Genomic DNA, 27061 nt, shown 5'->3' on the forward strand with positions numbered 1-27061 from the left:
CAAAGCTGAGCATCATCATTCATTTATTTCTCTTGGCTTCCTGACTAGACCCAGATGTTACCACCACATGCTTATTTCATGATGTCCCACCAGGATAAACTAAATCCCCTCAGACACAGAGCCACGAAAGCCTTCCTCTGTATGTTGATTCTTACCAGGAATTTCATCACAGCAATGAGAAAAGCAATTAAAAATAGCAAGCATTTTGTGAACCTGATCCCTTTTCAGGTTCACAAAATTGTGATTTGTTAATTGTGAAAGAGGGCTAGAAAGATGGCCTGATGATAACAGCACTGACTACTCTCCCAAAGGTCCCAAGTTCAATTCCCAGCACCCAAACAGTGGCTTACAACCCCTATTAACTCCAGTCCAAGGGAACCTAATGACCTCTTCTGGCCTCTATGGGTACTGCATACACATGATACACAGACACTTAATTCAGGTAAATATTCATACACATAAAATAAACACTTAAAAACTAAAATTAAATTTAAAAACACAAGATAACTGTGTGGGCATCTTATATACTTAATCAATATAATATCACTTTCAAAATAACAATAAGCATTTTTAAATGATCCTAAGTACATATGGAAATTATTCTGTAATACACCCTCACAGCCATACACAAGTGAGATGGCAGAGCCTTCAAACAAAACCATCATATGATCTAACAATAAGTCCTATAGAAACATCTGCCAACCACTGAAAGGCTCTTACACCTGTTACTGCAGTATTATTTTTAGTAACAAGAGATCAGAAACTTAACTCTCCCTCGATAGAAAAACAGTAACTTCTGATCCATCACCACGGACTCCTGTGCCTCCATTTATAAAGAATAAAAATAGGGGTGAGGTGGTAGCTAGTGTGTTACCACACTTATTCTGCAAGCATAAAGATATAAATTCAAATCCCCAACACCTGTGCAAAAACCCAGGCACGGATATGCATACTGGCAAACTCAAATGTAGAAAAATATTGATGACAAATGTCTCAGTTTGTTATCTATTGCATAACATAAATAAAAGCAACCTGGGGAGGAAAGTTCAGCTTACATTTCATAGTCCACTATGAAGGGAAGTCAAAGCAGGAACCTAAAGGCAAGAACTAAAGCAGAGACCATAGAGGAATGGTGCTGACTGGCTTGCTCTCTTTGGATTTCCCAGCTTGTTTTCCGATACAATCCAGGACCACCTACCTAGGGCTAGCACCCCCACCCATAGTGGACTGGGCCCTCTCACATCAATTATTAATCAATCAAATGTTCCACAGGCCAATCTGATGGAAGTGTCCCTCAATCAAGGTTCTCCTTTCCTAAGTGACTCTAGTTTTACCAAGAAGACAACAAACAAAATAACAACAACAAGAACTAAGCTAGCACAACAAATAATTTTAAAGTATAAAATTACATATTAAGTATAATCTCATTTTAAAAAAACCTTAACTTTAATATTTATATAGTTTTGGCCCCAAAATAGCATTGAATGTTTTCTGATTATGGCCATGTTCTATTTCCAAGTGAAATAAAATTGGTCATAAAATCAGGGCCCAGTAGGACTCCATTTGTGTAAATATACAGAGTTAAGCAAGTCTGTGTAAAACATGAAGCTCATGAGAAGAGTTCATCTCCTGGGCAGTTGTTATTTTCAACCAACAGCCTAGTGAGTAAGGATGCTCACAGTTCACATCAGTCTTCAACTGATTCCAAGTCCCCAGTTTCCCTTAGCTGTGCAAGGGTCCATCCAAGGCCACCAGGGCAGCTAACAGCTTCCTCCCATTCATTTCACCCTGGCTCCCAATGAAGGGCAGCCAGAAGAAATAAGCTGGAGACAAAAGACAAGGTGCACATCCTTCCTTGTGATGCAGGCAGCCCTGGCTGCAAGCCCAGGGAAGAGATAGGACCGGAACTGGTAAGCCCATCCCAACCACCTTATCAGGCAGGGTCAGGCCTCACTATGAGAATCCTGGGAACTGACTCCACAGGCCCAGAAAAATGTACAGTTGGGCCACACAGGAGATGGCTGTTAGGCTTCATGTTTTTGATACAGTTAGGTCAGCCTGGGTATAGCTGGAGAGCCAAAGTGAATTTCCTTCCTGGGCAGAGGGTTTTAAGGTCAACTCTTCTTACATTTGGGAATCAACTCTGGGGAATTCCCTCTTACATCATTCCTCACTGTTTTCCTGACCCTGCAGAATGCAAATAATAATGCCTATTTATTGCACTTACAGCATGCCGGACACTGAAAGCTCCTTAAGATCATTACATCACTGAATTTTATCCACAGCTGTTGTGATTAGCTATGGTATGGATAAGGAAACTGAGGTTAGAGAACTTGGCAAAGCTTATACCTTGTCTTGTTTCCTTGTCCTACTGCTGTAAATTAAAAAAAAAAAAAAAAAAAAAAAAAAAAACCCTGGAAAAGCTACTTAACAGAGAAAAGAATTTTGGCCTACCGTGCATGGCTGTGTCCATCCTGACAGAGAAACTGAAGCAGGGGGAGCTTGATGCCACTGGTCACATCGTATTCAATAAATTAACTGGAGACATAAGAAACTGTCTCTATCATAAGAAAGCCAAGAGCTATGAATGCATGCCACTGCTCAGCTTTTCCTCTACTAACACAGTTTATAGGGAATGGTATCACTCATGGTAGCTAGGCTTTTCCACCCCAGTACAATCAAGATAATCCCCCACAGGCATGGTCAGAGTCCTGTCTTTTAGATGATTCTAGACTCTGTCAAGCTGACAATACTAACCTTTATGCCTTCTTTAGAAAATAGGAGCCAGACTCTGGTCCATACCAGTCTGAGTTCCCCATTACATTACATGAGCACTCTAATTCCAGTCAAGACTTGGGAAGAGAGAAGGTGGTAATTTGAATGAATATTGACTCCATGGGTTCATATGTTTGAATGTTTGGTTCCCAGTTAGCAGAACTATTAGGGAAGGACTAGGAGGCGTGGCCTTGTTTAGTTCCCAGTTAGCAGAACTATTAGGGAAGGATTAGGAGGTGTGGCCTTGTTGGAGGAGGCATGTCACTGGGGTAGGCTTTGAGGTTTCAAAAGATCATACCTGGCTCTGGTTGTCTCTTCTCTACCTGCAGCCTAAAGTTCAAATGTGAGCTCTCAGCTACTGCTCCAGAGTCATTGCCTGACTACCTGCAAACTCAAATCCCCCACGTGATGAATATGGAGTAACCCGCTGAAGCTGTGGCCAAGCTTGCAATTGAATACTTCCTTTGATAAGTTGCCTTGGTCATGGTGTTTTACCACAAAAGAGGAACAGTGACTAAGACACAAAGAGGAAATACATGGTGAAGGTGCTAGGTTAATGTTAACCAAGAAGAGTTCAAAGCATACTGAGTCAGGCAAGGCAAAATAATTCCTTGGTTAAGAGGCTTGAACTTTGGGGTGGGAGCAATAGTTTAATCGGTAAAGTGCTTGCTGGACAAGCATGAAGACCTGAGTTCAGTCCCCAGAAACCATGCTTTTAACAGGTACACATGGGGGCACATGTTTGCAATCCCACTGCTGGGGAGGAAAAGACAACTGGATTCCTGGGAATCTCTGCCATACTTGTTGAGCTCCAGAACACAGACTTTGACTCAAAAGAACAAGATGGACAGATCCAGAGGGATGACACCCACAGTTGGGTACACACACACACACACACACACACACACACACACACACACACACACGGGCGAGGTAGGGGGTACAGAGAGACAGAAACAGACCAGCCAGAAGGCAGACAGACAGACAGACTTTGGACTCAAACAGACCCATATCTATCTCTGCCTCTCACCCTGGTAAACTTGAAAACATAATATTTCAGAGACCTCTTTTGCAAACTGACTAACATAGGTCTCTGTATCTCATACAGTGACTGTGATGATGACATTACCCAGCAATTTAAAGGCTGCAAACCTGTTACATAGGCATCTACAGTATCTGTAGTGAGGAGTGACAGTGACAGTCACCAATATTAACATCCAACCACCATCCCTAGATAACCTCACCCCTAAGTTCTTTAGCAGAGTGGACTCTTATCAAGAGAGGTCTCCCAGGACTTAAGTAGGGCTGATAGGTAACAAACACACAGGTTTCTCAATATGTTTTGTTCTTGTAAATTTTTCACTGGTAATGCTTTGCATCATCAAGATTCTCAGAAAAGTATGTTCTAGAAGGAAGTAGTAGATGAAGGCTTGAAAACCCAGCTACCTGGGAGGCTGATGTAGGAGCATTCAATCAAGGGCATTCTGGACAACTTAGTAGAAAACCCTGTCTGAAAAATAAAAAGTTAAAAAGAGGCTAAAGTAGGCTCAGTGGATGAATGCTGGCCTAGGAGGTGAGGGTCTCAGTTCAGTTCTCAGTAGCACACACACACACACACACACACACACACACACACAGAAAGAGAGAGAGACAGAGACAGATGGGCACAAAGAGACAGAAGAGATGAACAGACAGACACACAGAGAGGCAAACAAAGATAGACACACACAGAGAGACAGACAGACAGACACACACACACAGAGATAGACAGACAGAGAGAGAGACAGAGAGAGACAGAGAGAGAGAGAGAGACAGAGAGAGAGACACACAGAGAGAGAGAGAGAGACAGAGAGAGAGAGAGAACAGATCTTAATTTTTTAAAAATTAACACAGGAGACTGAAGCAATGTCTCTAGCAGTTAAAAGTTCTGGCTGCCCTTTCTAGAATTCACATGGTGGTTTGCAACTGTCTATAATTCTGGCTCCAGAGCATCTGATACCTTCTAGCTTCCACGGGTACCATGTATATACATGGTGTACAGACACAGATGCAGGCAAAACACCCATACACATAAAACACAGTAACAAAGTAATTTAAAAATAAATTTAACACATATTGAAAATCTACTTGACATTTGCTGGACATTGGACTAAATAAATATAAGCCAGCATCTCTAAGCCATAAACGCTTTTGTGTTTGTTTCCTAGGTTTGGTGGGTTAAGACCACAGAAGCTTGTTTTTTCTTTAGCTCTGGAGGCCAAAAGAATAAAATCAGAATTACTGTGCCAAAGATCTAGCCTTCAACAAGAGAGTCTGCCTCTGCCAGCAGTAAGGGATGCTACTGTTCTCCGCTCATTCATGCACCACTCCATGCTCTGTGTATGTGGTCCCATCACCATCTCCTGCCTGGGATTAAATCCCTCTCTGCCTTAAAATAAGAGCCTCTGGGGTTCAGAATTAACACATCTTGGTCATTTCCATTTTGGAGGCTGCCTGACACCCTGGGTGATTGTACAGTGCATGCTTTCAGAAGAACACTCCAAATTATTGATACCAAGACCAATTCTGAACAATGGACTCCAATAAGGCACTGTTTCCAGTAATTTGGAAATGATGCTACTGTAATCTGCTCTTTTTGTAACAAAATACCACAAGCAGAGTGGCTTAAAAACAAAACCAAAAAAAAAAAAAAAAAAAAACCCAGAAATTAATGTTCCACAGTTCTAGAATAGCTGGTATCCGCCAAGAGTCACTGTGCTACGTAGACACTGGTTCTAGCTGTACCTTCACATAGCAGAAGTGTTCTAGCTTCCTGGGGACTCTTAGAAGGCCATCTAACTCAATTCATGAAGGGCAGAGACTGCATGACCCAAATACCTTACAAAGCCATGCCTAACATATCACCTTAAGGGGTTAGCATTTCAATACTTTGGGCTTGAAAAAGACATAAACTTCCAGCCCCTGGCAATCAGACAGCCTGCTTATGCGCAAATGTGGCTGAGAATAGTCTGACTCTCACAGAGATCCTATCAGACAGTCTGACATTCCATTTTTTCTACAATGTCAGGGCTTCTGCACAACATGGGAACTGTAAAGTGAAATAAATCTGTCTCCAAGCTGCAGTGGGAAACTACAACTCAAACAGAACTTCCAGGTCATGCTAGGGCAAGGCCTAACAGCACTCCACATTCATATTAACACATGTATCCATTCATTGCCTTGGATGGAGTAGGGCTGGTTCTGTTCTTCATATTTCCCACCCAAAAAATTGTCTGTGGAAATTTTCAGATATCCACAGGTCACTCTCATCAAATTCTGTCATCCCCACCCAGCCACCCAGATGCTTCCTTGGCACCAAGTCTCACAGGATTAACTGCAGGGAACCAGGAGTCCAGCTGCACGCAGGCTTTGCAAAAACATTTGGAATACCTGAGATCTGCCAAATACTTGGTTAAAGTATGATATCCTTTAATTTCTTGGGCCATGTGTATTTTAAGTGAAATGTAATCCATATGCCTGTGACTCATATAAATGCAACTCAGCAAAGCACAGTCTGCTAAGGGCACTGGGATGCCAGCTAAGCCTTACCCAGTGTCTCTTTGACCCAGGAAGTCGAGTTTTGCCAACAATCAATGGAATTTCTGACCAGATGAAATTTCTGACCAGACAAAGCCAAAGAGAAGTGTTTTCAACTCTAGGTCCACATCTGTCCCCATCTGAGATTCCAGGATGAAGCACAGGGGCCTCTGTTCCTCTATCATTAAACAATCCAGCTAGGGCTTGGGGGACAGGAAGGCTGATAACAGGTTAACTGGTGTGGTGGTGGCTTCTGCTTGTAATCTCATTAGATGGGAAGCTGAGGGCAGAGACCTGTCATGAGTTCGGTGACATCCTAGGCTATAAAGTAAGACCCAGTCTTTGGAAAAAAAGAAAGGAAGAAAGGAAGGACAGAAGGAAGGCAGATAGGCAAAACTGAAACAGTTCAGAATGACTTGATTTTCTAGGCTGACTCTAATGTTTCAGGACAATAAAGTTAATCTCCTCTCCTATAATATCTGAGCTAGGAAGAAAGCTTAGTTGCAAAAGCCATAGTGGATATTAAGACTCTTAAAACTCTAACCCTTCAAACGTTATAATGGGTATTTAAACCCCTAAAGCTCCACATGTCCAAGTTCTGTCTTAATAATGACAGCATAAAATAACACAGACAGCCATTGTTATTGATGAGCCTTGTACCTTCTCTCTCTCTCTCTCTCTCTCTCTCTCTCTGTGTGTGTGTGTGTGTGTGTGTGTGTGTGTGTGTGTGTGTGTGTGTGAGAGAGAGAGAGAGAGAGAGAGAGAGAGAGAGAGAGAGAGAGAGGGAGAAGGAGAGAGAAAGAGAGAATGTGTTTTTCTTTGTTTTTCAAGACAGGGTTTCTTTGTGAATTGCTGGCTGTCCTAGAAATTGCTCTGTAGACCAGACTGTCCTTGAACTCACTGAGTTCAGCCTGCCTTTGCCTCAGGCAACTCTAACAGTACGGGCTGCCGAGGCCTGCCACACCCCATCCTGAGACCAATCTAAATATTACTCAAGTTTTGGACTCAAATTAGGAGAGCATTACCCTCAAGAGAGAAGAGTCAACCTCAGGGTGTGCTCAGGGGACAAGTAGCAAGACAAGCATGGCCACAGCACAGATAATGCTGGCACTGTTTCTCCTTTGGTTGCTCTGGTTGTTTTGGAGACAGGGTCTCATATCACCCAGTTGTGCTCAACCTCAAGTGTAGGTGAGGATGGTCTTGAACTGCTGACCCTTCCATCTCCCCCTCTAGAATACTGGGATTATAGGAATGGACCACCATGGCCAATTTATATCCTGCAGGGAATTAAATCCAGGGCTTCATGCGTGCTAGCCAAGCGCTTGAACTGAGCTCCATCCCCAGTCCTTGCTTGTTTTTGAAGGTGACCTTATAATACAGTGATTCCCCCCCACACACACCCCTGTTCAAAAGCTGTCTTATAATCGACTTGAACAGGTTAGCGGAGTTTCTCTTAGAAAAAGTAACCATGGAGAGAACTAGAGTCCACAGCTTCCTAGAGCAGTCTGTGTCCTATGATAACCTCGGCAGAAGAAGAGTCTATCTAATTGCACAGCACATGGGGTTTGTCAGACATGGCTCCTAGGTTAATGGCAGTCCTCAGAACAGGGGCAAGTCACAGAGAAAAAAATATTATGGATGTATGCCACCAAATTACAGGCTGTGACTAGGAGCCTGTAATTTCTACCCTGTAATCCCTTCTGTTCTTTCTGCTGCCTGAAAGCTAACCTAAGCTAAGAGTTCACCCCAACTTCAAGAACATGGTTTCTCATTACCCTGCTGCCCACTGTTTTGGGTGGAGGGGCTCTCCTGAAGCAGTGGATTCATATTGCCATGCACACAGTGTCCTTTGAATATGTAACACAAGAAGGCTCTTGAAGCCCAACTCAAATTAAAACCTCACTTTACGAATGAGGAGGTTGAGGTTCAGAAGGGTGGGCTGGTGTGCCCATCAACTCTACGATATTTCTATGAGCTAAAGACTATGTCCACCAAACGGGCTGCCTGGGTGACAAGCGACTGTCTCCTAACAAATATGCAACAGTCCCGAGGTATGTAGCTTGTAAATGTTAGATATTATACCAAATAACATTAGAATGCTTTCCTGAGACAGAGCAGTATAGTTTTCATGACACTCAGGTGTACACAATAAATTTAACAGAACAGTTTATATGATAAAACCTATTTTCTGGAGGCTGGAGATATGCCTTGGAGGCTAAGAGAGCACTGACTGTTCTTCCAGAGGACCTGGCTTCTTGTCCTACATGGCAATTCCCAGGCATCTGTAACTCCAGTTCCAGGGGACCTGATACCACTAAAGGCACCAGGCATGCACATGATACTCATACATACATGTAGGCAAAACATCTATGCACATAAAATAAATATAAACCTTTTTTTTCTTTTCCAGCTACCCTAGAAGTCTGTATCAGTTTCCCTGAGACTGCACATTGACAGGATCCATGTACTCATAGGAACAAGCAAGAAAGGTCTAGAAAATCTCCATCAGGCAGCAGTGAACTCTGCCACTTCATTTACTTGGCCCTGCTATATGTTTTATAATGAACATGCCCCAATTGTGCAATTTGCAAACAGTGGAGCAAGAAATAATAATAGTTGCCCTTTACTGAGTGTACATTACAAGCTAGACACTGGGTTAGGTCCTTTATACACACCACACGTAGCAACTCTGCCTCACGGCTCTGGGATGCAGGATTGTGATTATAGTCCTGGGCTAAGGGACTGAGATTTAAAGAGAGAGAACATGTATCTGCTGAATGGTAAGGTCAGCATCTGAACATGAGACACAACATGAAACCATGTGCTTCCTTTGCTTACAGGGTCATTTCTGTTTTGCCAGCGCTCCACAGAAAAAGGGGCTGTTACCAGAGCTTATCCTGAGCTGCTTCAAAGTGGAGAAAATGTAGCCCCTTGGCGGCTGACTCTACTAAAGCTCCGCCCACCGAGTCCCATCTCCTGGCCCCTCCTCCGATCCTCTGTCCGCACCATTCTTGGCAATGAATTCTCCATGTGTGAATTCCATTAAAGGTCTGCTCACTGCTATTTCGGGCTGTGCATTAGCACGAGGACTTTGAATCGATTGGGGAAAAGCCAGACACCTCAGAGTGATGAAAAACAAATTTTAGTCTCCTTCCCCTCACTATTGTCTCAGAAGCCCTTGTCCAAAGCTCCCGGGAGGCCAGAGAATCCAGTGAATTGGGGAGACACAAGGAAGTCAGACAGAAATCATCATAATCTACAGGACCTCTGAACTTGACTGTTCCCTCCTTGAAGCTGTCTCCACAGCTCACTCCTTCAGATCTCTGCTCAGATTTCCCATGGTCATTCCTAACTTCTGTTCATCAACATCAGCTCCCTCCACCCCCATCCCGCTCTTCCTGAGCCCACAGTGTTTTTACTTCCTGTATACAGTTCTCATTATTTGATACACTGTACACTAACCATTTGGTCCTGTTTCTCCTCTCACTATAACAAGAGCTCCAGGCTAGCAGAACTCCATAGTTCAACTCCCAAGTACCTACACTGGTACACTGAACATCACAGGTGAAAACAGATGGGGGGTGGGGGGATCCACCAAGAGCGGAAAGGACCAGGGCTTGGGAAGCCCTGGTCTGAGCACAAGACCTAGATTCCCTAGATACCACCAGAAGGAATTGAAAACTCAAAAAATTAAATTCCCTCTCCTCACCCCAGAGCTGTTTTGAATCTGGGCTTGCTGGCACAATGAATGAGAGGACGTGGGGAAAATAAACACACCAGGAAGTTGTGTGCAGTTGGAGTGAATTCAGTTCAGTAACGTGTGTACAAAAACAAAAAGCCCAATTTGGATGAAAATAGCAGGAAGTCCTTCCCCTGGGACACCTGGTGAAATCATGCTGTTTGGCTCTGATGCTTCCATTCTGGTCAAGGAGGCCGGGAACTATATCTCCACAGGCCTCCCTGGAAGTTGGCAGCCAGGCACAGACAATACGTGGCACCTATAAAAATCCCCTAGCAGCTAAGTAGGTATATTAAAGATTATAACAGGCCTGCTCAGTGAAGCCTTGCCCTCCTGCATTCAATCCTAGAGAACCCATGTTTAAAAAAAAAAAAAAGTAGTTACGGTAACAGGTACTTGTCATCTCAAAGATGAAGAGGAGACAGGCAGATTTTCTTGGGGCTCTTTGGCTAACCAGAGTAGCCAAACAAGTGGATCCTAAGCCAATGAGAGATTTTGTTTCAAAATAAAGTAGACAGAATTCTTGAAGTGTGACAGCTGAAGCTATCCCCGACTTCTAAGTAAACATATCCTCTCTGTCTCTCTCTCTCTCTCTCTCTCTCTCTCTCTCTCTCTCTCTCTCTCTCCCTCTCTTTCCCCCTTCTCTCTCCCTCTCTCTCTCTCCCTCTCTGTCTCTCTCTCTCTCACACACACACACACACACATTATAAAGAAATTTAAAAATTCACCACATCCAACAACTCTATGTGATCCTATTCTGCTTTGCTTTGCCACTGGTCCATCCCTCACAAGCACCCCATGAGGCAGATTTCGTCAGCTTGCCCTAGGTCTCATGCTACAACTCTACATCCAAGCCAAGACTACAACTGGTTTCCACTCACCCTCACCCTCTTTATACACTTGCTGGGTGACTTGAGGCAGGTGCCTCTCTCCCTTCCTGTATTAAAGTTTCTGTGCTTTTGCATGAGACCGCAGCATTCAGTAGTCTCTAGAAGTCTCTCAATCTTCCTAATGCTTGTGACCCTTTAATATAGTTCCTTATATTGTTGTGATTCCCCCCCAACAGAAGATAATTTTCATTACTACTTCATAACTATAATTTTTCTACTGTTATGAATCCTAATGTAAATTTTATTTTTAAGGCAGAGGTTAGCCCACAGATTGGAAACTGCTGCTCTAAGAAATCTTCCTAGTCTAACTTCTTCTGGTCTTCTGCAGAAGTCCCTGCTTAGCTGAACCAGCTAAGGATCTGCCCCTGAAGGTATCATCAATTCAATGGCATGCAGAAAGACCAAGGGTAAATAGGACAGACACTGATGGCAATCAGGAGCATTGAAACAGCTACTCAGCGGAGCCAGTAAGGCACCAAGCAGATCCCTAGAATAGGCCAAGAACAAGCTAGCACACCCTGGGTCTTGCAGGAACACAGCATCTCAGTCAAAGTGAAGCCCTGAGCAAGGAGGTGCTTCCCACTCTGGGTAGCCAGCCAGCTCTATCCCAGGGAGTAGAAGGAAAAAAACATTCTAGCAAACCAGTAAAAGGCTGGTTTTGCTCTGGGGTGGGGAGCCAACAGTAATGTCCATCTTTTTGGAGTGCTGAAAGCCAATAACCTAGAAGCAGAGGGAAGAGAAAGGGACTGAGTCCTGTGTTATGTAGCAATTTCCTCCATGATAACTCCCCCTCCCCACCCCGTTTTGAGACACAGGAGAGAGTTAAAACATTCCATTCTGCTGAGAAGCTCATTAAAGTCAGGAAGTAAACAATCAACAACCCAAGGCTTCAAGGAAGTCCCTGAAGATGACCAGAATCACTAAGCCCCTCCATCCTTAACAATAAATAATAGTAAGGACTGCCTCCTTCCTTGAGGCTCAATCTAGCCCCTAGACCAGGCTCAGACCACCAGAGCTGCCTGCAAGCCATGTAGTGAACCTCAGGCTTCTAGCTTTAATGAATTGTTAACCATGCTGGGTGGGCCTTGGTGAGGCTGCTATCTTTTGAGTCACTTCTGTGCCCATAGGTAGCCCCTCACCCTATTACTGTAAGCAACACCAATAAAAATTACTGGTTCACAAATTTGGACCTTGGTGGCATCTTTACTTGAGTCTGTCATTGGCAAGCAGATGTTTGTCCATATCTCCCTAGTATAATAAAATACCCTGTCCCTATATCAGCTGCCCTCTCACCACACTGGGAATTCCACTGATCCTTTTCTGCAAGTATCCAATGAGCCCAAATTTGGAATAAATCCTTCTTCTCCCATTCCACCAAAGCCAAGCAAGCCATTCCCACCAATTTGGATGGGGAAGGCCTTGCTCTAGCCCCTTCTTGGCAGCGAGGCTTTTATTACTCATCAGCTTCTAGGGTGTTTTGGAGGCTGCCAAGAGCAGACGGGCAGCTCTCCAAACCAAGCATCCTTATCTACAATGTCGATGTGGATGATAAAAAGTGGGACCATTGGTGGGGAAATTATAAAGGCCTTCGGAGTCCCTTGCCAAGAAGGAAGAGCTCTGAGAGCCCAGGTGGACTAGGGCCGAATGGATGAGCCGTCAATCAATGGACCCAGCTAGGCAGGTTATCTATTCAACCCTGCATTCATGAGTTGAGACAGTTATGCCGGAAGGCGAGTCGATGTGGAGATATTTCTGAACTAGGCCACCACCCAGCATGAATGAGGTTAGGGAAAAGCTGGACCCATGGAAGCCAGGAGGCTTCGAGCAATGCACTTCTCAGCAGAATCTTGAGTAGATGAAAGAATTGGGGTCAGAGGTGCCAAATCCCTGCCCAGCCTGCTGCTTCTCCCGGTCTCCGTCTAATCGCCTTCATTTCCTGCCATGCACTGAGCTGGAGTTAGGACAGCAGCTGCCTCCAGTCGCTTCCTTCCCTTACAGACACACACACACACACACACACACACACACACACACACACACGCACGCACACACACACACACACACACACACAGAGTCACCCTCAGTGAACTCCACGAAACACCGGAAACACAGCCTAAGGAAATCCAAGCAGGATGTGAAGTATCCCGCCGATCTCCCAGCAGTCAAGAGACCAAGGAAAAGCTGTTTTGGCAGGATGCCTTGCAAAGGGACCAAGGATGTCCAGCTTGAGAGTCACGCCACTAAACTTCCTTTCCAACTGTGACACCTGCACCAGACTGGCACTGTTTTGTGTCAGACAAAAGAAGGGAGAAACCCACTTACTCGTTCTTCTCCAGGTCCAGGATCAGCTCTTGCCCTTCAGCCATGACCCTGAGCTCTGCTGTGAGTGGATGCTAAAAACAACAATAAAAGCATGTCAGTTCCTGGAAGCAGGGACCTAGGCTCCCAGGGCCCCTGCACCGGATCTGACACCGTGCCAAGCAGGGATCTTCCGGAAGCCAGCGAGGAAAGGCCATTAGCCTTTCTAACCTAAGCTTGAAGTGACCTCAGTCCCCAAACAACCCAAATCATCCCCATCTGCCTTCTCCCAGAAGCAGAGGAGAGAAGCTGAGGTTCAAGGCTGTGCAGGTGTTCGAAATCCTGTGAAGGTCCTCAGAAGTAAATTCCCTGGAGAGCCAGACCCTGGATTAGCATGCAGGATGTCACCTGTGATGGGACTGTTACCAAGCCTCCCTACATCTCTATTTACTCTTCCATAATGTGGGATGGTAATAATCAACCTTCTGAGGGTCCTTAAGGACCAGATGAACAAATGAATGTAAGTGATGTTCCACAGTGCTTAGTTCAAAGAAAAATGTTAATCTTAAACTGGCTATCATCTTAAAAACTGTCCAGGTAAATTCTTTTTTATTTTTCTTTCTTTTATTTGGGCCTTTAATTTGGAAACTCCAATCATCTGAGGGATGGCAACCAAAAGCCCCACAAATTAGGGTTGTATATTAAGTCCAGAGTCAAGTGTATTTTACACATAAACAGGTTGTTCATGACCAAACACACCATACAGCCAGCACAGATCTTCTAAGACATACAAATGGCCAACAAGCATGAAGAGCAATGCTAAACATCATGGCTAAACTCCCTTTTCTCCCCGTGGGGAGTGGGGGGGTGAGAAGCAATATTTTCAAAAACGAAGATATCCTCAACAAAACCAAAAGTGATAAAGACCATTTAAAACTGTAAATCTCAATGCTGTGAAGCCTACTTTAAAATGGTCACCCTGGGATCCTTTGTTAGAAAAACTTAACTGGAACCGTCTGAAAAATAATTTGACAGTATGGACTAAAATTTTTTAAATCTTCAAACTAACTCAGCAATATAAGGCTGTCTAAAGGGAGCCAATGACACTTTTTATGTTTTTTGTTTTGTTTTGTTTTGTTTTGTTTTGCTGTGATTGTGTGTATTGTTCAAGAAACCCAGGACCTCAGGCAAGCTCAATATAAACTGAGCCACACCCACAGCCCAATCACATTCCTTTTCTTAACCCTGCTCCACTCATTCCCAGTAGGGATCTTGACTTTGGACTCGATAGCACCAAGGCCTCAGATGAGATGTGAACATTCCAGTCAAGTACCTTGTCCAATGCCCAATTAATCCTGTTGCCTCATTTTAAGAGGGACATTTGAAATTCAGGAAGCAGGGGGACACATGCCAGGCACTTTCATTGAGGCTCACTTCCCACTTCTGAAGCACTGATTCAGCACATGGCCAGTGCCCTGATGCGATTACCTCCCACTTGTGGTTTTGCCCTAGGGACTTCTGGAGTGAAAGCCCTGCCCAAGTCACATTGAGAATCAAGGACGCACAGCCCCCAGTGGGCATTTGAGCATGTGACAACAGAAGTCCAGTGCCTTACCCAGGAGACAGGCACCCATGTGACAGCCCAGACCAAAAAAAGAATCTTTGCACAGAGCAAGTGATGCCATGTGCCCTCCCCCCACATTACCTGACACATGAGAAGTAATATTTATTTTTAATGTAGGTAATGCAAAAATACTTCTCTGTTTCTGGAGGATGCTCAGACACAGAAGTTTAAAATCAGATGTTCCCTGTTTCCAGGAAACAGTTGGAGCAAAACAATGAAACTGCATTTCACTGCTGTATGAAGCTTCCCTGTCCCGCTCTGCTCCAGACAGACAGCTTATCTCCTTGAACCCCAACACTGCCTAAGAAAGGGCCAATATCAAGCCTCCTGGGAACTACTGTCCATACTTCCCTGAGAGAAGGACCCCAAATCCTTTTTGTTCAGGGCAAAATTGAATAGCTTATACACCATCTGACAAGCTTGTCCTGTGTAAATGCATCAGCCTCAAAAATCTGTATTAGAGTTCCTAGACAGTCAGTGTCTAATGTCTAATAAATCAATGAATTACCCGAATGCAAATAAAATCAACAAGCACCTCTCTCTCTCTCTCTCTCTCTCTCTCTCTCTCAACAAATATTTATGGTGCCAGGCACTAGGCTGATGGTCCTTGTAGAACACAATGAGTCACATTCTGGGCAAACAATGCCTGGGAACAGAATCGGTCCAGTCTTCCACTTTGTTTCTCAGCGGCCCTTCCTGAGGACGCCTAGCATCCAACATTTGGAGGTAACAAAGGAGCCTCTATAAAAAGTATCATCTCAATTCTTCAGCAATAATGGTGGTAGATGAAATATGCAGGACCTTACATAAATAATAATAATAATAATCTGCCTGAGAACAGCCATCCATTAATTTGTCTACCGTTTCCTCTGAGCTATTTTCAGCCTTTTCTACTTCAGGATGAACTGAGTTCATTAATTTTTTTTTCTTTGCCTTTAGGGTAAAATGTTTCCTACTTTTATTGTCCTGCAATTTCTCTGTAAGTTCACTTACTAAGCCCAAGCTGACGGACAGGGGGACATGTCTGGATGACTCTACAGTAACTTAAGGAATTCTGAGTGTTTCTCATCTGTTTAACTTTCCAGAGTCCACGGCCACAATTGTCTGAAGTCTTTCCTGACACGTCTTTCCCTGGCTTTAGTCTTGCTCCTATCTGTGGCCCAATAAACCACAGACCATTTGGCCACTAAGAGACCATAGAGTCTGTCAGAATGGGCGTGGTAGTTATCTGTGCAATCTGAGCACTGGGAAGGTGAATCAAGAGAGCTTCAAGTTAGAGGCCAGAGTAGGACGCATAACAAGATTCTACTGAAAAACAAAGTTAGCCCTTCTCCACAACTCTGTTCCTCTTTATTCCCACGAAAACTAAATTTATAAATGAGGAAGTACAAGTAGAAAGTCACATAACATGTTTATTGTCACGCAACTACCACATTTCCCTTCAGAGAACATCTTGAATATGGGCCCTCTCTATGGACCATGTTCCAATTGCCTTGATCACACTTGTGCTTTCTGCTATTGTTCTGGACCAAAGAATCAGTAAGATATTTTGAGACATGTAACCTAAACCTAGCTCGCTATCTTGCCTCTTATTTAAAAAAAAAAAAAAAAAAAAAAAAAATGACTGGGTATCCTGAATTTTCAAAATGGAAGCAGGTAGGTAAAGATTTACATACGGGTCAGCCTAAGCTACAATGGAGACTACCTCAACTGAATAAGGCACGCGTTGGCACCCTGGAATATGCCAATTAGCCTAGATCCAGGAGATGGAGACAGGAGTTCAGAGAGCCTGCCTCGGAAACAAAAAAGACAGAAGAACAAATGAGACAAAAAAATTCTAAGCAAGATGTATGACAAAAATCACACATTTTCACTTAATCTGTGTACCTTTAAAAGACTGTGGGTGTGGGTGTGGGTGAGTGGTGGGTGTTTGTGTGTATATGTGTTTTGCCTACATATATGTATGAGCACTCTGTGCATGCCAGCTGCCCTTAGAGGCATCTCCTGGAACTAGAATTACAGATGGTTGTGAACCATCGTCTGGGTGCTTGGACCTGGACCCCAGTTCTATCAAGAGCAGCAAGTGCTCTCCCGGTACCTTTTTTCCCTTAAAAAATTTTTTTTCTTTCCCAGCAAGTGCTCTAAACAGCTAAACCATCACTCCAGCCCCAATTTGTGTCAGTATTACTGTGAATTTTCATTTCCTCAACTGAAAGGGCTTGGGAATGGGTCCACAAGTTTGTCACAGGGTGAAGGAAAGTCCCTGCTAAGATATCCCAAGTGGACACGGGAATAGGTTAGGGCCACAAGCAGAAACAGAAGTGGTGGGCGATGCTTGGGTGGCTCCAGGCCTCTGAAAGGGGACTGTCACTCCTGCTTCTCTAACAAGGAGCTTCTCCAACAAGCAAGCATCTTACCTTTCCTCTCCCAGGGCTTTCTGAAGCCTGCCATTGAGGTATTATGAGTTCATGCTGTGGCGGAGGGCTACCTTCGTTGCTTCCTCCTGCCAACACAAGACAACATAACCATGAGAATCCCTGACCTCAGGAGCAGGCATATTGTTCAGAAGCCCAGGTTGTTCCAAACCACCTCCCAGGCAGCCATTGCATCCAGGAGAGAGTTCCTCCCATTGGTCTCAGAAGACCTGCTGCGCACCACTTGGCCTTGGTGACAAAGTGATAAAGGCTAGGCAAACAAGGTCTGAGTCCCTGTGAAGAGTCAGGAAATAAGCAGACATTCTCTTATTTAACTATTTAACTCTCCCGGAAAAAAAAAAATAATAATAAGATTGTGCCACAGGATGAAGGGAAGCTATCAGCGGGGTTCCAGTTTTAAACAGGATGGCTGAGCTGGTGATGTTTAACACCTGAGGAACCAGAGGAAGACAGTTGTGTAAAAATCTGGGGAAGAGCAATGAGTGGCAACTGCAGGCACAGGCCTAGGCTCTCTAAGGCACACGCAGGATGGAAAAATAGTCTACAAAGTCAGGGGACACTGGTAAATAGGCTAAGCAAGGATGGGGAGATGCTCTGTTAAGTCAGAGGATGTTGGTAAGAAATGCACTAAATGAGAAGGGCTGCAGTTATAATAATACAAAGGCACGAGGAAGGTCTGGATTTTGTTGTGAATCGAACTGGAAGGTTCTGGTGTCTTTAGGAAAAAGGACACAAGAACAGTATGATCTGTTATTATTTTGTTTTTGTTTTGAAAGGTGACTCTGCCTACTGGGAGAATGGGGGAAGGGAACAGAGACAGAGGAGAAGCGGGAAGGCTGGCAGCAAGGAGGTGCACCAGAGCCCAGGTGAGAGATGATGGTGGCTCTAACTTGGATAGCACCTTGGAAGGTAATGAAGTGGGGAAGTGCTGGGGATAAGCAGAAGGTTGAGCTCAGGTTTGTTACCTAAGAGCTTTCTTTTTCCCTTTGGAGCTGACACTCACCTCCCTGGGAGGTCTTTGAGAGTCACAGGTAGGAGTAAAGGCTACTTTGCCTCTAAACAGGCCAACCATTAGCATTAACTTGCAAATTGTTAACCTTAACTTGGCTTTCCTAGTGTTGAGTTTGCAGATACATTTCACTTCCTTGGCTCCAAATCTTCTCACCTCCAGTTTTCTCTACTCCTACTCCATGATACCTATGGAGGTAGTGGATTCCTAAGAAAAGACACCACCGAAGCCACAGAAGAGCCATGTTCAAGAATGGGAAACCTCAATATTACTTCCAGATCTGTTTTTGTAATTGAGAATTTCCTGGTCCCTAACCAAATTAGAAATAGGATAAATCTAAAGACTCCCAGAGATGTCACCAAGGACCCCACCGTTCTGTTCCTTCTAACTCAGCCTCACCAATTGCATGAGGAATATAAAGATGGCTGAGCTTTTGTGGCACATATCTGTAATCCCAGCAAAGACAACCAGAGTTCCAAGGCCATCTTGGCTTTATAGAGAGTTCTGAGACAGCATCTGGGTATATAGCATCCCATCCCAGAAAAGAATGAAATTAAAAAGGTAGCTGGAGCCGGTGGCATAGGCCTTTAATTCTAGCACTCAGGAAGCAGAGGCAGGCAGATCTCTGAGTTCAAGGCCAGCCTGGTCTACAGACCTAGTTCCTGGACAGTCAGGAATACATAAACAAACAAAACAACAACAGCAACAGCAACAACAACAACAAAAAAAAACTCTTTAAAAAACGTAACAACTGGCTGGAGAGATGGCTCAGTGATTAAGAGAACTAACTGCTCTTCCACAACCTAGAGGTTCTGAGTTCAATTCCCAGCAACCACATGGTGCCTCACAACCATCTGTAATTGGATCTGATACCCTCTTCTGGTGTGTCTGAAGATAGCAACAGTGTACTCATATATAAATAAATATTTTTTAAAGGTAACCAAAAAAAGTAGCTAGATTAGTTGGATTACCATTGATTAAATTTCTTTTCAAAAATGCAATCAAAATGTATCAAAAAAAAAAACCTCATTGGTTTGGTTTCATTTACATTGGTATAAAACAGAAGGGATAGATACAATTACATGTTTATCCAACATGCTACTGAACCCTATACTACTGTGCTAGGTGCTTAATGTTCATGGGAGAACAAGTCAGACACAGACCTCTATAGAGACTGATTGAATCTAGACTCTTAAACAAAAGGAGCTGTGTAGTGTATAAGAGAGTAACTGAAGATCTCGGTATCATGAAAGACACTGAGAGCAATCTCAAGGCTTCACAAAAGTACAGCTTAAGAACAGAAGGCAGCTGGAGAAGGGTTGCTCACAACTTGGAAATAAGGCCAGAAAGAAGCACATGGGATCACGCTTTCTGTATCAGACCTGGAGCACTGTATAACAAAGGGATGGCTGACTTGGCTAAGAGACTGTTATCTCTGGCTCTCTTATTTGCCTTTGGTGGGAAGGCCTGTATTCCGTGAAGTTTAACATTAACTGCAGACCTGTGAGAGATTCCAGTGATTTCAGGATAGGACAGAGATAACCAACAATTGTGTGATTCTGTCTCACCCAAAGGGCTTCTTCACCATGCCAATCCCTTTGTGACCAGGGGTCTGCTAATGCTTTTGACCAGCTTTAGCAGCTGCTTTTACAACCTCATAAATGAAGAAAAAAAAATTGTCACATTTGTGTAAGAGCCAGGAGTTTAACTTTGGGGAAATTATATTTCTGTGGTCTCTTGGTAGAACCATTAAAATCATAGTTTTGGAAAATCTCATGATTTGGGAAGTACCTTTTAAAGTGTGTGTGGGGGGCGGGTATGTTTCCAGATTCATCAGTATATATAGTCATGGAAAGACAGGAAGAGGGTTGGTACAACAAGCACCCCTCTGGAGTCAGCCCAGCTCCCCAGTTGCTGCAGAGCTAAGGCTAAGTAAGCTCTCCTGGGTCAAAATGACAGAAACCAGGCATTGCCCCTCTGGGACCGTCCCTTCCGCGAAATCCTATGAGAGCCTCTGAGGGATGCGGCCCGGGAGGGAGTGGAGTCTGGGAAAACAGTTGTGAGAAACAGACATTATCATGCTTCCAAACTGGGAGCCCAGAGCCCATTCCATTTTCTTTACATATAGGGAAACTGAGGTCAAGAGGAGGTGGGCGTTGGGTGAGGTGGAAAGAAACCTCCTGTTTCCAGTATCAAGAGATCTTCGATGTAGGATGTACCTATACACATCTGGTTTTTTCATTAGTGAACTTCAGCTTTCGATCTGCATAATGGGTGTGCATCGCTCATTTATGGTCTTTCAGTAGGGTCACTGCCAACACAGAGATGCTAAGTATACAGTCAGAGATAACCAGTAAACCACCCTACCCTAATCTCTTGGAAGCCTTTGATTTTTCTACCCCACTGGTATGCATTTGACCCTCCAGAAAGATCCAGGGAGTGGCTCCCTCACCAATTCTGCATAGGATGCTTGGGAGTGCTCCTCTGGGGACGCTCTGGGGTTGCTAGAGCAGCAGGCACAAAATAGAGATGAGAGGCGGAGTGGAGATGAGCAACCCTGAGGAAACAGCAAAGACTGGGAGAACAGCGGAAAGAGAAGCCCAAAGTAGGAAAACAGGAGGAGATGAAGAAAGGAAGGCAAGGAAAGAGAGAGAAACTCACTGCTTTCTGATTGCTCAGTGAGCGCACCAGCTCCATGACTTCCCGTGGCTCAAGACATGAGAACAAAGCCTGGGCTCCTAGGCTTGTGGGTGGCGGTACTCAAGCCCTGGGGAGTGGCGGAGCGTGCAGGGATAGTGGTCACAGAGCTCCTGGCCTACAAGAGCGACTCTCAGACCTCCAGTCATTACCACCACTCCCAGTCATCCCACGACCCCTCTGCGCGCTGCCACTTACTTGTCCATCCTGGCTCGCACGCCGCCAGCGGCCAGTGTAGCTGCAGAGCAAGAGCCAGCAAGCAGAACCGGGCGACGCCTGCGCGCCCGGGCATGATAGCAATGGCCCTCTCACTGTCCACAATCACACATTCCCTGCCATTGCCTGCCCCCGGCCTAGCGGCGGCGGAGGTTTTCAACCAAACGCTGGCCTAAAAACCACCCAGCCCACAACCAGACACAAGGCTCCGCCCCAGCCCCCAGGGCTCAGCCTGGAGAGGGAGGAGGGAAGGCGCCACGCGGAGGAGGGGGTGGTGGTGGCTGGAGGGATAGCAGTGGGAGGAACAAGCGAAGACCCCTGGGAGCACCGCTGACTCCGGTGAAGGGCACCCAGGGAAAGGGATGGTCCGAATTTCTGAAGTAATCCAATATTCTGGAGACCTGAAAGATTACAGGGCTGGAGTTGAAAGTGTTAAATCTAGACCCCTTTCTGTAGCACTGTGGCGAGTTTACTCTATTATGCTAAGCTCTTTGGGCGACTGAGGCAACTCTTTCTAGCGCTGCCTTCCTGGACTTGAGTACTCTTGGAGGCAGGCTCTGAAAGAGTTAATTCCAAGGCACTGAAATCAGTGCTAAAAGAAGTTGTTTTCTTATCGGGACTCCAATCTGGGCCTTTAGTCCATGGGAAGAGGGGTGGTTGCGGATCCAGCATCCCAGAGGACAGGGTTTCTGTACTCCACTAGAGCAGAAACGGAACACCAAGCCCAAGGAAAGGCCTAGACACAATTACAAAGGAGGAAAGCCTCGGGCTGTATGGGAGTTGGGGTGAGGGGAGCAGGAGAGTGCAGAATTTAGGATGGTTAGGTTTTAGGGTTTGGGGTGGAATGGAAGATGAAGCCCACAAATATGACTATCACTAAGAAAATTACAGTAGCAAATAGCAGGCACTTAGGACTTTTATTGACACTCCCTGCGTGCTAGGGCTCCAATACCTGATCTTTTAATGAGTCCGCTGTGGACTGGAAGTGTCTCTCAGCTGGTAGAATGTTTGTCATGCACTCACGAAGCCCAGGGTTCCATCCCCAGCACCTCATAATTCCAGGAGTGTGGTGCTCCACTGTGATCCCAGCCAGCACTTGGGGGCAGAGGCCTGAGGATCAACAGTTCAAGGTTATTCTTTGCTAGGTGTTGAATTTGAGGTCAATCTGGACTACTTGACACTGTGTAGAATAACAACGCTAATCAGGCTGGCCATCTGGAGGGGGTAGGTATTAGCGTTATCTCTGATAGCTCTCCTCTAGGGAAGGGAATCAAAAGTTAAGTCCCTCGTGTCTCGGTTTTGAAGGGGTCTATATCTTCGATATTACAAAGCCCGGCACAACATGCCTTAGTTGATGATCAATAAAATGATTAAGAAATAGTCAAAAGTAATCTGTGTAGGCTTGGTTAGCAAGCTTTCAAGGGGGAAGAGGGGTTTGGAAGCAGAGTCTGGCACCTACCCTGGTTAGTTCCTTTCCCCATCCCCCAAACCTCTCTGGCCAAAGCTAGGTAACTGAAGATGTTAGGCTGGTGACTCCCAAAAAGAATGCATGGATGAGTCAGCAAGGATATCTCTGGGGGAGGGAGATCACACTATCCCTGCTATTGCTGTGGACTGGAACTGTGTGAGTTCTCTCCATCTGCTGCGATGGAACGCAGATTAGTGACTTAGAGAGTTGGCTTTGTCACCCTGGGCAGCAAGCAGTATGACTGGTCTGAGGCATTAAAGAATCATTTGTCAGTCCTGGAAAGCTGGAGTGTCAAGCCTCACGTGTCACCAGGTCAGACTCTGATAAACTCTTCTGTTCGTTTGTAAACAACTGTGTCTTCACCTGGCCCTGTCCATGGAAGAACAGAGAGCAGGCTCTGCTGTCTTCTGAGGAAGCCCATGCTATGGGTGAGCCCATCCTCAGGAACTCATTTAACCTTATTATCTCCTTGTGGGTGCCATTTCCATGGACAATCACACCGGAACTTGGGTTCCAACACATAGATGGGGTGGGGGTTGTGATTTAGACCATCACATACTGTCCTCCCATTCTTCAAAGATTATGTTTATGCATGCAAAAATGAAAAAAACAAAAAACAAAAAACTCACCCTCTTACAAAAGCCCTCAAAGTCAGTTCATACTCACATAGATTGAAAGTCTGAAACCTCATCCGAACAGTGTCTGCATTAGGAATGTCTGAGAGAGGAGTGGCTCATCCTCAGGCAAAACAGCTGTGAATCTGTGGAACCTGACAAGGTATTAGCTTCCTAATAACACTGTTTCTTTTTGTTGTTTTTCTTTTTCAAGATAGGGTTTCTCTGTCTTGCTTTGGCTGTCCTAGAACTCGCCCTGTAGCCCAGGCTGGCCTCAAACTTGCAGAGATCAGCCTGCCTCTGCCTTCCGGATGCTGGGATAAAGGATAGAATTTCAAAGAGAGTAATCAAAAAGAATGCAATGCTGGTTCCAAGGAGTCCAATGCTTAAGCAAATGGCTAGATCACCTGGCACAGCAGCACCATCCTTCAACCCTACTGTCAGAGACAGAGTATGGGGGCATAAGGAAGAGAGATCCCTGCTCTCAGTTTGTGGTGGGAGTGGAAGTCTCAGTAACTACGTAGGTTGCTGGGTCATTACTCCCTACTGTTCAAGGAGACACAGGTAACTGATGACCTTCCTTATTCCCTGACTGTACTCCCACAATCCCTTCTGTATCCTCAGCTTCTATTAATCTAGCTGATTGAGACAGATGAGTTGTTTCAAGTTCTCTCTACTATTTACTACAGGTGTAGGCTGAGAATGAGCCAAATCAACAAGTTGAGGTTTCAGTTGCAATTCCTTTTGTCTCTTTCTCGAATTTAAATGAGCAACAGCCAGAAATCAAGATTCTTCATCTAAGCATCCTTACAGCCTAAAGCAGAACTGCTGTGGGTGGAGCACAGGAAGTGTCACCACCTAAGATCTTTGTGTGGGGAAGGCTTGGCCCCCAGCTACTGGTACCATCCAGAGATGACTGCATCTTGAGGTTGCTAACTTATTCAGTAGGTTAATCTTTCTGAATGGACTATTGGAGGGTCCATCCTGCTTAGAGCCCCTGGGGGTCTGCCTTAGAAGGCTATCTTCTCCACCTGTATCCTTCTCTGCTTTCTGGCTGTAGGGAGGCCATATTTTGAGTTCCTCTCCAGACTCCCTTCATAATTCGGTCTTGCTATAATCCTCAGTGCCACGAAGCTGAGTGACCATGGAAAGAAACCATGGGCCCAAATAATTCTCTCTTCCTTCTAGTTGTTTACATCCGTTATTTATCATAGCAATACGATGCTAACACGGTATCCAAGTTTGTTTGCAGTTTCACCTTTGCACAGAACAGTGGAGCACAGTTTATAATGTGTTTCTGACTGCCAACACTGGTTCCTAAGATCTCCCCAGAATTGCCTTGGTTTTTGATTGATTGATTGATTGGCTGACTGATGGAAACCATCAAGGTTGACTTTGAACTCGTGGCTGTCCTGCCTTCCAAGTCCTGGGACTACAAGCATGAGTTATCACACTCAGTTTGAACCACCATTAATGTTACATTTCTGTCACTTATGTTCATGATAAAATAAGCAGCTCCTGAGACTAAGACACATTCGATTCATTTTTTTTTTTTCTGGCTCAGCCCTTGCTAGAATCACCTAATTTCTGCATTCCTACACTTTTCAGAGGGCATTTGATTCTTTATAGACACACTCCTCACAGCTCTGGAAGCTGCTACGGATTTCTCAGCTCCTGAGTCACCATTGTGCTGGGGGTGCTCAGCTTACCAGCACCTAAATCTGCATTATTTTGGTAAGAGTGCTATACCAAAATAATTTATTGGTGCTTTGTGTTGCACAATTTACTGCCTCTGTTAAGGTGCCTTCAGGGCTGATTTACAGTTAGAGCTTGCAGGTGGCTACCGTTTTTTTTTTTTGTTTGTTTGTTTGTTTTGTTTTTGTTGTTTGTTTTGTTGGTTTTTCTTTGTATTCTCCATTTATGCCCCATTTCCCCCCATGTGCACAGGGAGGGGGCTTGCAGGGGTGGCAGGGAGGGGAAACTCTGATGTCCCTCTTCTTACAAGAAGATAACTCTTGTCATAGGTTGAGAAAATCCCATTTTCTGACATTGATTTGCTGTATATTTAATGTATTTAATGACCATGTGCCCTTAGATACTTAGAACAGAAGGAGCCCAGCCAGGTGGATCAGCAGGTCAAGGTGCTGACCTTTGAGGTTCATGACCTGAGTTTGATACCCAGGATCCACATGGTAAAAGGAGAAAACTGACTCTGTTACTCTGTCCTAAACACAAGCATAGTGGCACACACACACACACACACACACACACACACACGGTGGAGGGAAAAAGAGAAGAAGAAAAAATTTAATGTAGTTTCTTAAGAATTTAAAGTTGAGAGTAGAACCCTATGAAGAATTGGCCAAGCAGGCAGGTTCTTATAGTATATCAGAGAACATGATCCCAAGTTCCCATGATCATGGATGTATTTGAAGACTGAAGCCAAGCGCAACATGGGGCTGCCTTTTCTCTCCTTTTGCAACATGTAAGACCGTTTTTGCTGCAAAACGCTGGATGCTGCATAAATTGAAATTTTTGAGTCACAAGACAGACTTCAGTGTTTCTTGGAGAAACTTTTCCTCTAGTTTCTGAGATGCTGTTATGAACAATTCAGAAAAAAAAAAAAAAAACCCACAGTGGGCATTTGCAAAATATGACTAATTTACTGTAACCATCAAGCCTGGGAACGACGGCCACTGCTTAGGAAAATAAAATTAAATGTATTGAGAAATACAAAAGAGTAGATGAAAATGTGGGGAAATACAGTGTTCCTAGAAAGAAAAATATTTTTTCCCCTGAAGCAGGTTCTCATTATCCCATGCTGGCCTCAAACTTGCTAAGTAACTGAAGATGGCCTTAAACTTCTGACCCTCAATCCTCCACCTCAAAAGTGCTGTAATTACAGGTGTGTGCTGCTCCTACTGTGACCAGGACTTCATGTATGCTAGCCAAGCATTCTACCACCTAAACACCATCCCCAGAAAATGTCTTAAACAAACAGAAAAACTGGGGGAAAAAAGTGTAAGAAGCTAGAAAAGTGGTTTAGTGAGTAAAAAGTCCATGCTGTGTGAGCACAAAGACCTGAGTGCAAATCCTTGGACAGAAGAACTAGAAAGACAGTTGGTAGTTAAGAACACTTGCTGTTCTTCAGTTTGTGAGTTCTACATTGCTTGCAACTGTCTGTAAGCTCCAGTTCCAGGGGATCTGATGACCTCTACTGGCCTCCATAAGAACCTGAGCATTCTGGCCATTTTTCTCACACATAGATATATAAAAATAAATCTTTAAAAGAAGGAAAGAAGGAAAAAAGGAAGGAAGGAAGGAAGGAAGGAAGGAAGGAAGGAAGGAAGGAAGGAAGGAAGAGCTGGGCATAGGTTGAGAGTAGTGTGGAAACAGGTAGGTCCCCAAGATTTACAAGCCAGCCAGCATAGCTGCAGCTCAGTGAGAAACCTTGTCTTAATAGAGGAAGATGGTTGACCTCCTCCTCTGGACTACACAGGGGCATGTGCACATATGCAAACCCACAAACACCACAATTTAAGTAAACAGACGAATAAAATAGTATATCACAAACGCCACTTGCACCCATCATGTAAATTGTCCATTTAAAAAAATGTTTGAACCACAATAGTTCAAATAGAAAACCTAAATTGAAAAAGAGCTCAAAGGAGAAAAGTACAATGGTTAGTGTATAAGCCCTGAGCCAACCTTTTAGAGCTA

The 27061-nt window shown here is 44.5% G+C and overlaps 1 protein-coding gene across 2 annotated transcripts in view; it reads right to left on the reverse strand.

Moving 5' to 3' along the window:
* ADAM19 (ADAM metallopeptidase domain 19) overlaps positions 1-22898 on the reverse strand; it is a gene marked incomplete at both ends in the record, with an annotated part of 83281 nt that extends 60383 nt beyond the window's left edge. Inside the window, 3 exons of one of the 2 annotated variants that reach the window (XM_080942173.1) lie at positions 13303-13373; positions 17320-17405; positions 22853-22898. In XM_080942173.1, coding sequence (XP_080798299.1) covers positions 13303-13373; positions 17320-17405; positions 22853-22898 — 203 coding nt within the window. Of the gene's footprint in view, positions 1-13302; positions 13374-17319; positions 17406-21241; positions 21343-22852 lie in introns of those variants that run through there. The other variant, XM_080942172.1, reaches the window with a different exon arrangement.
* Positions 22899-27061: the final 4163 nt, after the last annotated feature.

The sequence above is a fragment of the Micromys minutus genome, assembly GCF_963924665.1.
Source record: "Micromys minutus genome assembly, chromosome: 31".
NCBI classification, from domain to species: domain Eukaryota; kingdom Metazoa; phylum Chordata; class Mammalia; order Rodentia; family Muridae; genus Micromys; species Micromys minutus.